The 13,003-nt window shown below is 39.9% G+C and overlaps 1 protein-coding gene across 1 annotated transcript in view; it reads left to right on the top strand.

Annotated features, from left to right (window-relative positions):
• The window catches only part of LOC119188417 (nucleolysin TIA-1), a 111,650-nt gene that overhangs the window by 48,124 nt on the left and 50,523 nt on the right, over nt 1-13,003 (top strand). The window contains exon 2 of the mRNA XM_037442791.1: nt 8,377-8,754. Coding sequence (XP_037298688.1) covers nt 8,565-8,754 — 190 coding nt within the window. The 5' untranslated portion in view covers nt 8,377-8,564. The remainder of the gene's footprint in view (nt 1-8,376; nt 8,755-13,003) is intronic.

Genomic DNA, 13,003 nt, shown 5'->3' with positions numbered 1-13,003 from the left:
AGTGCACGGCGACCACTGTATTTTACTTGCTACTTCTGTTTTGTTATGTTATTCTCATGTAAGTGACTTTTTAGAATAAAATTCTTTAACCTGCAAAACCTAAAAAATAATCTTTACTTAACCATCATCATCAGCCGCAGGATGTCCACTGCTGTTCAAGGGCCTCCCCCAAAGAAAGAGGGCATTTTATGAGGTCATCTGTCCTCGTGGGTGGACGTCTGCTGCACTTGCCAGTTCGTGGCCTCCATTCCAGAACCTTCTAGGCCCATCAGTTCTGCGAACTATGTGCCCTGCCCACTTCAGCTTGCTAATTTGATAAGCTATGTCGAACTCGTTCTTCTACGGATCTCCTCATTTTTTATTCGATCGCGTAGAGGAATACCAAGTATAGTCTACTCCATAGCTCGCTGAGTGGCTGAGTTTTCTTATACAGCCCATAGTTAGTCACGTCTCAGTATGCCATCACTGGTAACCCACATTGATTGAAGACTTAGTCTTCATACAGAGGTATATTGGACAAGACTTTGCGCAATTTCCCGAACGCTTTCCTTACTTAGCCGCTCAAACATAAATTTCAAAATATTCAATTCTTTCTTTAACGCAAACTAAACACCGGAAAATTAATTTATCCGGAAATCTAAATTATTTAGAAAACGATTTATAAGTCAGTTGGAGATAAGACACGTTTATCGATATCGGTACGTCCCCACTGATGCCCTAATGAGTTTCGGTACATTTACAAGCGCCAGTAAACAGTATTCGAAAATAAATTGAGAAATTCTGTGACTGGGTTTGCGGAAACTGGCAGTAATGCTGAGACATTTACTGTATCCACGACTTTGTGCCTATATTCTGTTATCCAATTTTAATAGCCCACACCCATCGATATATATGTACTACGTACTAGATTTGGCGTTCTGAACATTCACCGTGTTCAACTGAATTGAACTGCAATCCGTTCAAACTGACTTTAGTATGGTCAATATTGACAGCTTGTGGTTGTGTACGGAGTGGCGCTCATGATATAAGAACTCGAGTGTAAGTGTAAACCTGGATTTAAATAAAAAATATTAGTGAAATAAGTAGTTTGTCTTCAAGTGAAGAAATAGGTATAACAGTGACGTTTTGGTCGCCATTTTAGTTCAGATATTGAACAAATGTATATCGATAGTAAAAACCGTATAAAATCCGTTGAATAGATTTTGAGAAAATCGATCCATACGGACGGATTTTGGATACTTTGTTTTATAATATACATCATATATAAATGCGGTTCGCAAATCATTCTAATAATAAGATTTTACAAAAATAACAAATGTGAAGCCGACAAAAATCGGGTCATATGCCTTCGCCACTAAGCAACAAGTTAACATCGTCTGCGGAGCGCCTAACGTCTGCTAAAAATACCTTAGTGCTATTCAAAACAGCCACGATAGACAACGTATTCACGTTCCTTTCAGAACTTCTCCCTCAGACTGGCTTTGAAGCCTTTTACATAGCTAAATGCGGAGTAGCCATTTTGACAGCGAAAATGGCGCGGTCTGGCGAGATATATGGATATGGGTATACTGAGTAATCTATACTAATATAATATTAAGCGGCGACAGCCTAGTTGGGTGTTGAACGGACTACCTAAACGAATGTCCGCAGGTTCAAATTCCAAGACACACCTCTACTAAAAATCGAGTGTGTATTCTTTGTGATTATCGTTCGCTTTAACGGTGAAGGAAAACATCGTGAGGAGCATACCTGAGAAATTCTCTATTAGGAATTTTCAAGGGTGTGTGAAGTCCACCAACCCGCATTAGGTCAGTGTGGTAGACTAAGGCCTAATCCCTCTCAGTAGAGGTGGCCCGTGCTTAGCAGTGGGACAGTATATACCTAATACAGGGCTGATATTATTATATATTATTATTATATCTACAGGTGAAAGCCTCATTGAACATTTCTTTACGACACAAAGTTTCATACATTTCTAATCAGCTCTTTTTTCTATGTTTTTTAACATAGTTAAAATTAAAAAAAAAAAAAATGTCGCTTAAGTCAATTTAACTTTCCAACCGTCGGTATTACTCTACCAATGGCGAAGTATGAAATTTTTCGAACAGAAACAACATACAAATGTATAAACGAAGTCTGCAAATTCTTATGATAATTACATATCACATGAATTACGTAAAGGATGCCGAAAAGCATCGTGTTACATGGATTCTTCGCCACTGTACTGTCCACTGTTAGGCATGGCGTCTTCTACTTCACAAAGGTATACATAATTTTAGAAAAGTTAGAGGTGTTTGGTTAGAGCCCGCGGACATTCGTCTCGGCAGTCCGTTCCACACCCAACTATAATCTATATAGATTACTACATAGAGGAAAAAAATTTTTGTAGGGCAGTTGCAAAGGGTTCGTAATTCGTATAACCCGATTCTTGCCGGCTTCTCTTTTGTAATTTATGTAAAATCTAATTAGTACGATTTGCAGACGGCATTCATTTAGTACCTATATGTCGTGTCGGGTTTCCTTTTGAATAATTTTACCCTTCGCTATTATAAGGCCAATCACCAGTAATCAATACTTAATAATATTAAGAGTAAAAATTTATTTGTAGGTTTGTAGGGCCTAATCTCAAATCTGAAATATTAAGTCTTATATCCAGTAGTTACACTGGCTACAATGCTCTTCAAACCAGAACAGTGTGACTTCACACTGCTGCTTGGTGGCAGTAATAGATATTATGGTGACATCTTCACAGGCGGACTCTCAGATATGAGAGACCTACCGCCAGTGAATATCGTGTCGTTTATGCGAAAGAATAAAAAACACTCTCTTAAGTTGCTCTCCCAACAAAACGGCGCGCTTCTGTGTTTTTATGTACTTGTTTCTGTAATTACCAGCATTTTTGCGCACTAATAAACAATAAATCACTGTTTCCAAAGACAGATCCACGACCAATGTAAATAGAACGAACATAAACAAAACGAAATCCTGATCGTATTTTTCCAGCCAATTATTATCGTATTCAAAGAAAGGCCACGCCCGAGGGTCGCTGCCGCGGACCGCTGTTTGCTTTTCATTATCCTCCCACCGTACCTATATTATATTAAAATAATACCTGATTTATTAAAAAAACAACATTCCCTTTGACCAGATGGATGTTATCACAAATCGGAATAATATTTTTCGATGTAGAGCGAAACGGAGAGATACGCGTCGACTCGCTGTGGACTCGAGCCTACGGACTCGCTGTAGGATGCTCAGTGTACAGCGCGAGACAGAGAGTAGGCGCTACACGCATCGACTCGCTGTGGACACGAGAGCCGACGGACTCGCTGTAGGATGCTTAGTGTACAGCGCGAGACAGAGAGTAGGCGCTACACGCGTCGACTCGCTGTGGACACGAGAACCGACGCACTCGCTGTAGGATGCTCAGTGTACAGCGCGAGACAGAGAGTAGGCGCTACACGCGTCGACTCGCTGTGGACACGAGAGCCGACGGACTCGCTGTAGGATGCTCAGTGTACAGCGCGAGACAGAGAGTAGGCGCTACACGCATAGACTCGCTGTGGACACGAGAGCCGACGGACTCGCTGTAGGATGCTCCGTGTACAGTGCGAGACGGAGAGTAGGCGCTACACGCGTCGACTCGCTGTGGACACGAGAGCCGACGGACTCGCTGTAGGATGCTCAGTGTACAGTGCGAGACAGAGAGTAGGCGCTACACGCGTCGACTCGCTGTGGACACGAGAGCCGACGGACTCGCTGTAGGATATTCAGTGTATGCGAGACAGAGAGTAGGCGCTACACGCGTCGACTCGCTGTGGACACGAGAGCCGACGGACTCGCTATAGGATGCTCAGTGTATGCGAGATAGAGTAGGCGCCACACGACTGAGGTCGCGTGACCTAGTATTTTAAGTCAGAGCTCGTTATTCGGGGGCTGAAACTCATCAAACGTCTAATGAACGCTTTTTAACATCGCGTAGAATGTGCTCTCGGGAAATGTAGCGTCAACAAAATGCGAGGCCAATTTTCAAGTACCGTCAGTTGAAAAATTAAATCATTTATTACTTTTTCATACTTGATTTACTTTTAGCTCGGAAAATATATTGTTCATTTGAAAATGTTTTTGACTGCCTCTATAGCGTAGTTGTATTGAGTGCGCGGTAGGACTACTGCTCTGAGGTCCCGGTGTCCTGGAATCCCGAATCGAGCAGTGATTAAAGGTTTTTCTACTTACTATCAGAACTGAGGATGGAATTTGTGCTTAATATGGCAATATGATCGCCTTTATCATATCAAGAGATGGAGCTCGGAGACGAATCGAAATGCCTACCCACAAGCAAGGGAATCTTGGGAACAAAGGCTATCGTTGTGTTTGTTTTATTGTTTTTGTTATACTCGTGGGTCCTCTCTGGTTTGCCGGCAAACCCGACAGCCACATGACATTACGCGTGTCACGGAAAAATAACCTTATTATATAGTATATAAGGTTATATTCCCGTGACACACGTAAATGTCAATGTAGCTGTCATGCTTGCCGGCAAACATTGAGAGGACCCACGATTTAAAGTACTTATTTCTGATAATTAAATTAACAATAACTTATTTGTTAACACCTCCTTGTATAACTTTTATGAGAAAGCAACTGAAATAAAATAGCCATATTGAGAGATGTACACCAACGCCCTTAACTTCCAAACAGGTAGGCAGAGGCTGATCTGTGCAACTAATTTCGATCTTGCTTATTCCGTGCTTTGATTGGACACAAATTCCAGACTCCGGGCTGATTCTAAAAACCTAATATATTGAGAGATGCTACTATTAGCGAAAGAATGGTTGACTGCCTTTAAATTTCGAAATTACGTGTGTATTCTTCGTTACCGTTTGCTTTAACGTTAATGAAAACATCGGTCGGAAATTAAACTAACGTAGCTAAAAAAAAACATCGTCAAAAAACTAATATATAACCTAACATAGCTACAACTGATAAAATCTCAACCTCTGCCTATCCCTTAAACAAAGACGTGTAATTTTAACTACTTTCTTCTATCTTACTCGAGTCCTTATTAGTCGCTTTCACTATGGCTGAGATATAACTCACTAAGCCCCCATTCCCACTCTAAGCCCTGAAAAATCACCTAAAATCCCCCAATCCTTTAGCGGAGCAAATTTTTTTGCTGTCTCTACGTAGCAGATGCCATTTTGACGCAAAAAGGGTACCCACATTAAATATAATTTGCCGTTTCGCAAAACCCCGCCCATAATACATGGCTACGCCGTAGTATGTGCTACGGCGTAGTAGCTACGTTCGCTACGAGATTCAATTTTTGTACATTTTTCAGTAATGAAATGGTTTTCCTTGAATTAGTTGGGTTTTGTTACGTTTTCATTTAAGGTTTTTATAAGCTTAAAAAGAGATGTACAGAGGGTTGCGTATTGTAAAACTGATGTAGTGGATTCGATTCCTAAGTCATGTACCTGGTCGTAGGTCTCTCATATGTGAGTCCACCTGGGTAGGTACCACCGCAATGTCTATTTCTACCGCCAAGTAGTATGTAGTCACTGTTGTGTTCCAGTTTGAAGGACATTGTAGCTAGCGTAACTACTGGAAATAAGACTTAACATCTCATATCTCAGACGAGCGCAGTGGAATACCAAATACTTTGTAATTCAAGGTGTTGGTGTTTCTACTGTTTATGGATCGTATCGCTTACCATCAGGCGAACAAGCTCGTCTCGTCATTCAAAGCAATAAAAAAAACACCACCTAGAGCTTTGAACCATATTTTTTATACGACAATGATAAAATAACCACAGACCTGATGATAATGATAATATTATCGACCAGTGGTGAAGAGTCTATTCAACCCGATTCCTACCGGCTTCCCTTTTAGGTTTATTTCCGATTCTCTTAATTTTTGTTTTCTGTTAAATTGGGCGCGGGCTGGATGAGGAGAGCGGAGGACCGAACAGCGTGGCGCGCTTTAGGGGAGGCCTATGTTCAGCAGTGGACAGCTGTAGGCTGATGATGATGATGATGAAATTGGGCGCGATATATTAACTAAGGCTAAATTCTTTTTACCTCGGGTTACCTTTTGAAAAATTTCACCCTTCGCCACTGTTATCGGCACGTTGCTGTGCAAAACGATTTTACGCAATTAAAATATGCTATTTTCATTCATTTATTTTACATATCACTTACATAATATCGGTTTATATATAAGTAAGGATGCGCACTAAGTTTAAAACTTATATAACATATCATTTACAAACCAATCTTTATTGTAAAAAGCACCTAAGTTGGTTTCGTGTAATAACACATCATCACGCATTTATCCCAGAAGGGGTATGCAGGGGTGCAACCAAGGCAACCACTTTTCGCCGAGTTCCGGACCATGATGTGATAGGGGGCTATCGCCATATCGGGCACAAATTCCAGACTCCGGGCTGATACTGAGCAGAAAAACCCAAATATCAGTTTGCTCGACCCGGGATTTGAACCCAGGCCCTCAGAGCGCTGCCGTACCCCGCATGCAGTACAACTACGCCACCGAGGCAGTCTCGTTTTGTCTAATCTTTGCATTTATTACAATTAAATATTACACATAGTTTGTAACAATCATTTGGACTCAAATTTCGGAGTGCAATCTAGATCAAGTACTAACCCTATCCATAGTCATTATTATATGTTTTGATTGTATTCTGTGTGTGTTTTAGCACTACAGCCTCGATTTGGACCCTTTACCACACCTAGTTTTTGTGTTTTTATGTTGTTTTTTTTTTTATTTATGAAAGGTAAGCCGGTAGGAATCCTAATGTACGGACGCGTCACCACTGCAACCTACCAGAAGCAAAAGGTCCATATAACCCGATTCTTGCCGGCTTCACTTTCGTAACTTATATAAAATCTCATTTTCATTGGAACGTTTTGCAAGCCTACCTATATGTTGTATTGGGTTCCTTCGTAAAATGTCACCATTCGCCACTGCAACCTACATACATAATAAACAATCATGATGTGTTACATTGTTTTTATTGCTTTGAATGACGAGACGAGCTTGCCGTTCGCCTGATAAGCGATACGAATAAACAGTAGAAACACCAACACCTTGAATTACAAAGTATTTGGTGTTCCACTGCGCTGGTCTCAGACATGAGATGTTAATATGTCCAGTAGTTACACTGGCTACAATGTCCAAACCTACAACAGTGACTACACACTGCTTGACAGAAATAGACATTGCGGTGGTACCCAGGACTCTCACATATGAGGGACCTACCACCAGTAATACATGATTTGAGTTTCGTTAATCAAATATATGTTTAGCGGATATTGAACCCAAGACCTCCCGCCGCGCTACATAAGCTCTAAAAGCTCATACTGTGTAAAAGCTTTCAGTAACAGCAGGAGCTTTATGAGCCGCCCTTGGCCTAATTCATTTAAGAGTAGGTTTAGAATATCTTTTATTAAAATACTAAAAATTAACGGTGAAGGAAAACATCGTGAGTAAACCTGCACACCTGAGAATCTTTATAGGAATTTAGTATGTGAAGTCTGCCCACACTACAGCGTGGTGGACTAAGGCTTATATATACACGGTATAAGTACGACTCCCGTGCTGAGGTCCTGGGTTCGAATCCCGGGACGTGCCAAAATAATAGTGTCTGGATTTTTCCATCTTAACATGAAGAATGACAAGAAGTTGGTGGTGTGATACCCCCGTGCCTTGGAAAACTCATAAAACCGTTGGTCTGATCTCTCTCCGGTCAAATCGTCTCACCGGACTATGAGAAGGAACCAAGATTGCTTGTTTTTAGCACACACTTGTGCACTATAATATCTCCTGTTTGATGTCCATTGAGATTGGCAGCCGTGGCCGAAATTCGGCTAGGAAGGAATCAATCTATTAATTATTTGTTAATAATATAATACTTATTGTAATTTGAATGACAGGCAAGCACAAAATGCGCTAGATTAAAAAAAAACAATTAACAATAAATCTATGTACCTACATACATTCTAATTTTAAGTTAGTAGGTAATTATTATTCTATAATTAATTATTTTTTATGTTATCAAAATGCTATGCACCCTAGCGTAAATACTATAACATTATGTCAATAAGGAACGCCTCGTGAAACAACGTGCGTACGGACTATATTTGGCTTTATTCTGTACGCTCCAATTTCGCCCTAAACGACGTCAGCCTTAATATTTATTTTAGACTACTATGTTTTGCATATTTTCATGTAATGTTCTTATAAATTTATAATTCGAAATTCGAAACACGATCTATAAACCAAAAAAGCGTTACACAAAATCGAAATTCGAATACAATCAAAACTATTCGAAATTCGAAAATTTTAACGTGTAAACAGATTCGTCAAACACCGTCGATTTGAAATTCGAAACACAAAATCTCAAAACGTCAAATCGAAATACCGAATCGATTCGAAATTCAAAACAAATCATCATTCAACGGGCAAATCAAATAATCGAAATTTTAACACCGAACAACATTAACAGTTCAAGTAAAAATGCATATGTAAGTCTGGCGGGGCGCAAAATGCTTACAATGTCGACACTTATGATGCCCGCGGCTACCATGACGACCATGACGAACGCTGGCCCCATTCCGGTAGCAGCAGCGACCAAGCTGGAGCCGAAGTTACTCCAGCTACCACATCCAGCGCTGATGCAGCAGTTACCACAACAACCACACCAGCATCAAGTGCAGCACAACAATAATAAGCTGGGTAAGTTTTTTTTTTTTTTTGGGCATCTGACCCCGATGTCAACCCCGGGGGATACACGCAGGGTACAGGACTCCCCCGGTTTAGCAACTGCAGAGTCCTGAAGGAAAGTTGGGAAGGTATAGCTGGAAAGGAAGTTATAAAAAATTATAATTAAAACATATATACTTACCTTAGCCAACATATTTTATATTTATTATTATTATTTTGTAACTCAACAACATGAACGTATCACCTAATTTGAATAAGTTGTATACACTTCTATTTGGATTCTGACTAGCCATTAGATCCACTGTCATGTAATTTAGATTATTATTTTCAATAATCTGTTTAGTGTATCTTTATAAATAAATATATCAACTACATCTATTTTCCGGATTTTATCCAGTGGGTACATTAAGAACAAAAGAAAGCAAACACACAAATCAAACTACCCAGTTACAGGCAACCACAACTAACATAAAATATTACACCGGACATGATTTACATTTATTATTATTATTTATTTATTTAAGGACCTCCATCACAGGCATATAATAAATACAATTTGTACAATTAACAATGTGACGTGCCTCTTCAATTATAGAAGACCATATGCAAATTTATATATTAGTACAGCGGCAAAAATAATAATATTTGTTACTAATATTCTTTAGATATATTAATATAACTTAAAACAGACAAAAAGGATATCATGCGATAAAGATCAATAAGTATATTTTTCAACCTCAAAGCCTGTATTCACAATAACGAAGCCATAATCATAAAAACAAATCATATACAGTATTATGTCGTAATTTTTTATGTTGTACAATCTGTTGTTTATATTGGCTAATCAGGAACGGGTTTGAAGTGATGAAATTTTATACCAATGTACGTATAATTTTGAATCTGTATATTGTATATTTTTATGGCAAAGTAAAGTGGCAGTGGGCCGGGCCCATAGCTCGAAGAACCGATGGCCGTTGGGGTTGAAAGGTTCTAGAGTGGAGGCCACGTACAGGCAAGAGGAATGTCGGACGCCCGCCTACAAGGTGGACGGACGACCTGGCTAAGGTCGCAGGAAGTCGCTGGATGCAGGCAGCTTCCAACAGGTTAACATGGAGATCCTTGGGGGAGGCCTATGTTCAGCAGTGGACTTCCTGTGGCTGAGATGATGATGATGATGAAAGTAACCCCTCTGCACCTGATGGTAAGTGGGAGGTTCAATGTCGACTGACGAGAGATTACCCCTCAGTCGACGCAATTATGCCTGTAGGATATACACAGGCTGATCCCGGAACGCGACACGTGGACCACTATGGCGGGTTTTAACACCGGAATGAAAAATAGCAATAGTAATGTAGTAATTACAAAATTGGTTAAGTAGTTTTATTTTTATTGCTTTGAATGACGAGACGAGCTTGCCGTTCGCCTGATGCTAAGCGATACGATCCATAAACAGTAGAAACACCACCTTGAATTACAAAGTATTGTTTGGTGTTCAAGGCTCGTCTGAGACATGAGATGTTAATTATTATGTCCAGTAGTTACACTGGCTACAATGTCCAAACCTACAACAGTGACTACACACTGCTTGACAGAAATAGACATTGCTGTGGTATCTACCCAGACGGACTCTCACATATGAGAGACCTACCACCAATAGTTTAGGGTACCAGTTAGGTGTTTATTCACAATATCAGCCCGAAGTCGGAACTTTGGCCAGATATGGCGATAGACTCGCCATAACACCATGGACAGAATATGTATAGCGAAAAGTGGACTGGTTGACCCTTTGTCTACCCCTTTGGAGATAGGGGCGCAAATTCGACGGTCCCTACGTAAAGTATCGAATCTGCAAAATTGCATTTTGCAGATGTAATACTTTGTGTAGGGACTGTCAAATATACATCGCTTGTTTAGTGCTTTTTACCATTGCGATAAGCACTTCGATCCTTATTGTCTTAAATAAATGTAGTTAATTTTAAGGACCGTTTAAATACCGACAGTCCCTACGCAAAGTATTGAATTTGCAAAATGCAATTTTGCAGATTCGATACTATACGGAGGGACCGTCAATTTATGCGTTAGAAATAGATGTACTTACTCCCTAATTTTTTTTTGTTTTGCTTAGTTGTTGCGTTACTACTACCGTCCAGCCTTCGTGAGGGGCGACTGGACAGTTATGTTGGGGTCATCATGCTTTATGGCCCAGCATTGAGCCGCCCTGGTCCCAAATTTAGGACTAAGTAATCTAAGCCATCTATAGCTCCGAGGACCACAATCCATCTTGTTTCAGAAGTCCTTTGATTATTATTTTAAAAACTCTTATTTTTATTTTCGCTGAGGTTATTTGTTGTCTTCAGAGACCGTTCAAGTATTACATAACGCAATTTTTGAAGATTTTTGACCCCCCGTGTTACGCGGCGTAACATTTCCTGTACCCCCAGTAAACCCCCTGTAACTCTAAAGTTACAATTTTTTTCTAATATTGACAATTATTTTACGCAAAATACCGGAAAGTCGTTAAATACCTTTGTTATTGTTTGAAAGTAAGAAAACAATGTTACATAACGCTTTGTACGAGATCCCCTCCCGCGCCTGTTACGCATCGTAACGTGTTACAAGACGCCCCCACCCTCCAAATTGCGTTACGTAATACTTGAACGGCCCCTTACAGAGATGCTTTTTCTTCTTGTTATATGATTTACCACAATTGCTATCTATAAACTACAATTAACCAAAAAAAGGGACGAAAACTGTTTTCCTCAATTCGCTAGACACTTTACTAAATAGCTTGCCTGGCAACACGACCGCAACATTATAGACAAAAGCAGTCATAAAGAGGATAATAAAATATTATAGCATCGTCTGACGAATAATGTTTTTTATTGCATACGAATTTAGATAGAAAATTGCTTGCACTTTTATACTAGCTGACTTGACAGACGTTCTGTCTTAACTATGAATATTCTGATCAGCCCTGTATTATATACTGACCCACTGTTGGGCCTCCTCTACTACTGAGAGATTAAGCCTTAGTCCACCACGCTGTAGTGCGGATTGATAGACTTCACACACCTTCGAAATTCCTATAGAGAACTTCTCAGCTGTGCATGTTTCCTCACGATGTTTTCCTTCACCGTTAAAGCGAACGATAAATTCACAAAGAATATACTCATGATTTTAGAAATGTCAGAGGTGTGTGCCCATGAGATTTGAACCTGCGGACATTCGTCTTCGCAGTCCGTTCCACACCCAACTGGGCTATCGCCGCTTACAGTAACGAAGTTAATACTAATTAATAAAAAGTTTTTAGTTATTTCAACGATAATTTGAGTGGCGCACGCAGCCACTCCCTATACGTGGGGTATTCTACAATAGCCTTAATACAAACTGTTTATTTGGTGCGAATAATACAGAGTCGTTTTGACATTACGGTACTAAATGAAACCACATACTCGTCTTCACCTTTGCTGACATTGTGCCATAATTCATAAATAACGAATGTTAGCATCAAAAATCTCAGTTTCTTTTCTGATTTTTTGTTCGGTTTGTAGTTTAGTGTAAATGCGTGTGTGTGTATTTCTTAGTGAAAGTGTGATGTCTAATGACGAAATTTCTTGTAGTAGTGGAATTAGGGAGTGTAAAATTAGATTACTTTTTATCAATATTTATTTTGTTCGAAACTTACACTTTATAAATGTTATAGTAATAATAGTCCCTCCATTTTTTTATTGCTTTGAATGACGAGACGTTGCCGTTCGCCTGATGGTAAGCGATACGATCCATAAACAGTAGAAACACCAACACCTTGAATTACAAAGTATTTGGTATTCCACTGCGCTCGTCTGAGACATGAGATGTTAAGTCTTATGTCCAGTAATTCCACTAGCTACACACACATAACATCACGCATTTATCCACGAAGGGGTATGCAGAGGCGCAACCAAGGCACCCACTTTTCGCCTAGTGTGTTCCGTCCCATGATGTGATAGGAGGCTATCGCCATATCGGGCACAAATTCCAGACTCCGAGCTGATACTGAGCAGAAAAAACCAAATATCACTTTGCCTGAGATTCGAACCCAGAACCTCAGAGCGCTGTCGTACCGCGAACTACAACTACCACCACGGCAGTCTAGCTACAGTCAGACTAGCTACAAATTACAAATTATTACAATGTCTAGCTAATATTATTCGCGTATAATAAATAGAATCGCCCACAGGGCGAGCCAGTCGGTTATAATTAGTTGAATTATGACGCCATC

Source organism: Manduca sexta, chromosome 1, assembly GCF_014839805.1.
Source record: "Manduca sexta isolate Smith_Timp_Sample1 chromosome 1, JHU_Msex_v1.0, whole genome shotgun sequence".
Lineage (NCBI taxonomy): Eukaryota > Metazoa > Arthropoda > Insecta > Lepidoptera > Sphingidae > Manduca > Manduca sexta.
This window is presented reverse-complemented; position numbering and strand designations above follow the sequence as displayed.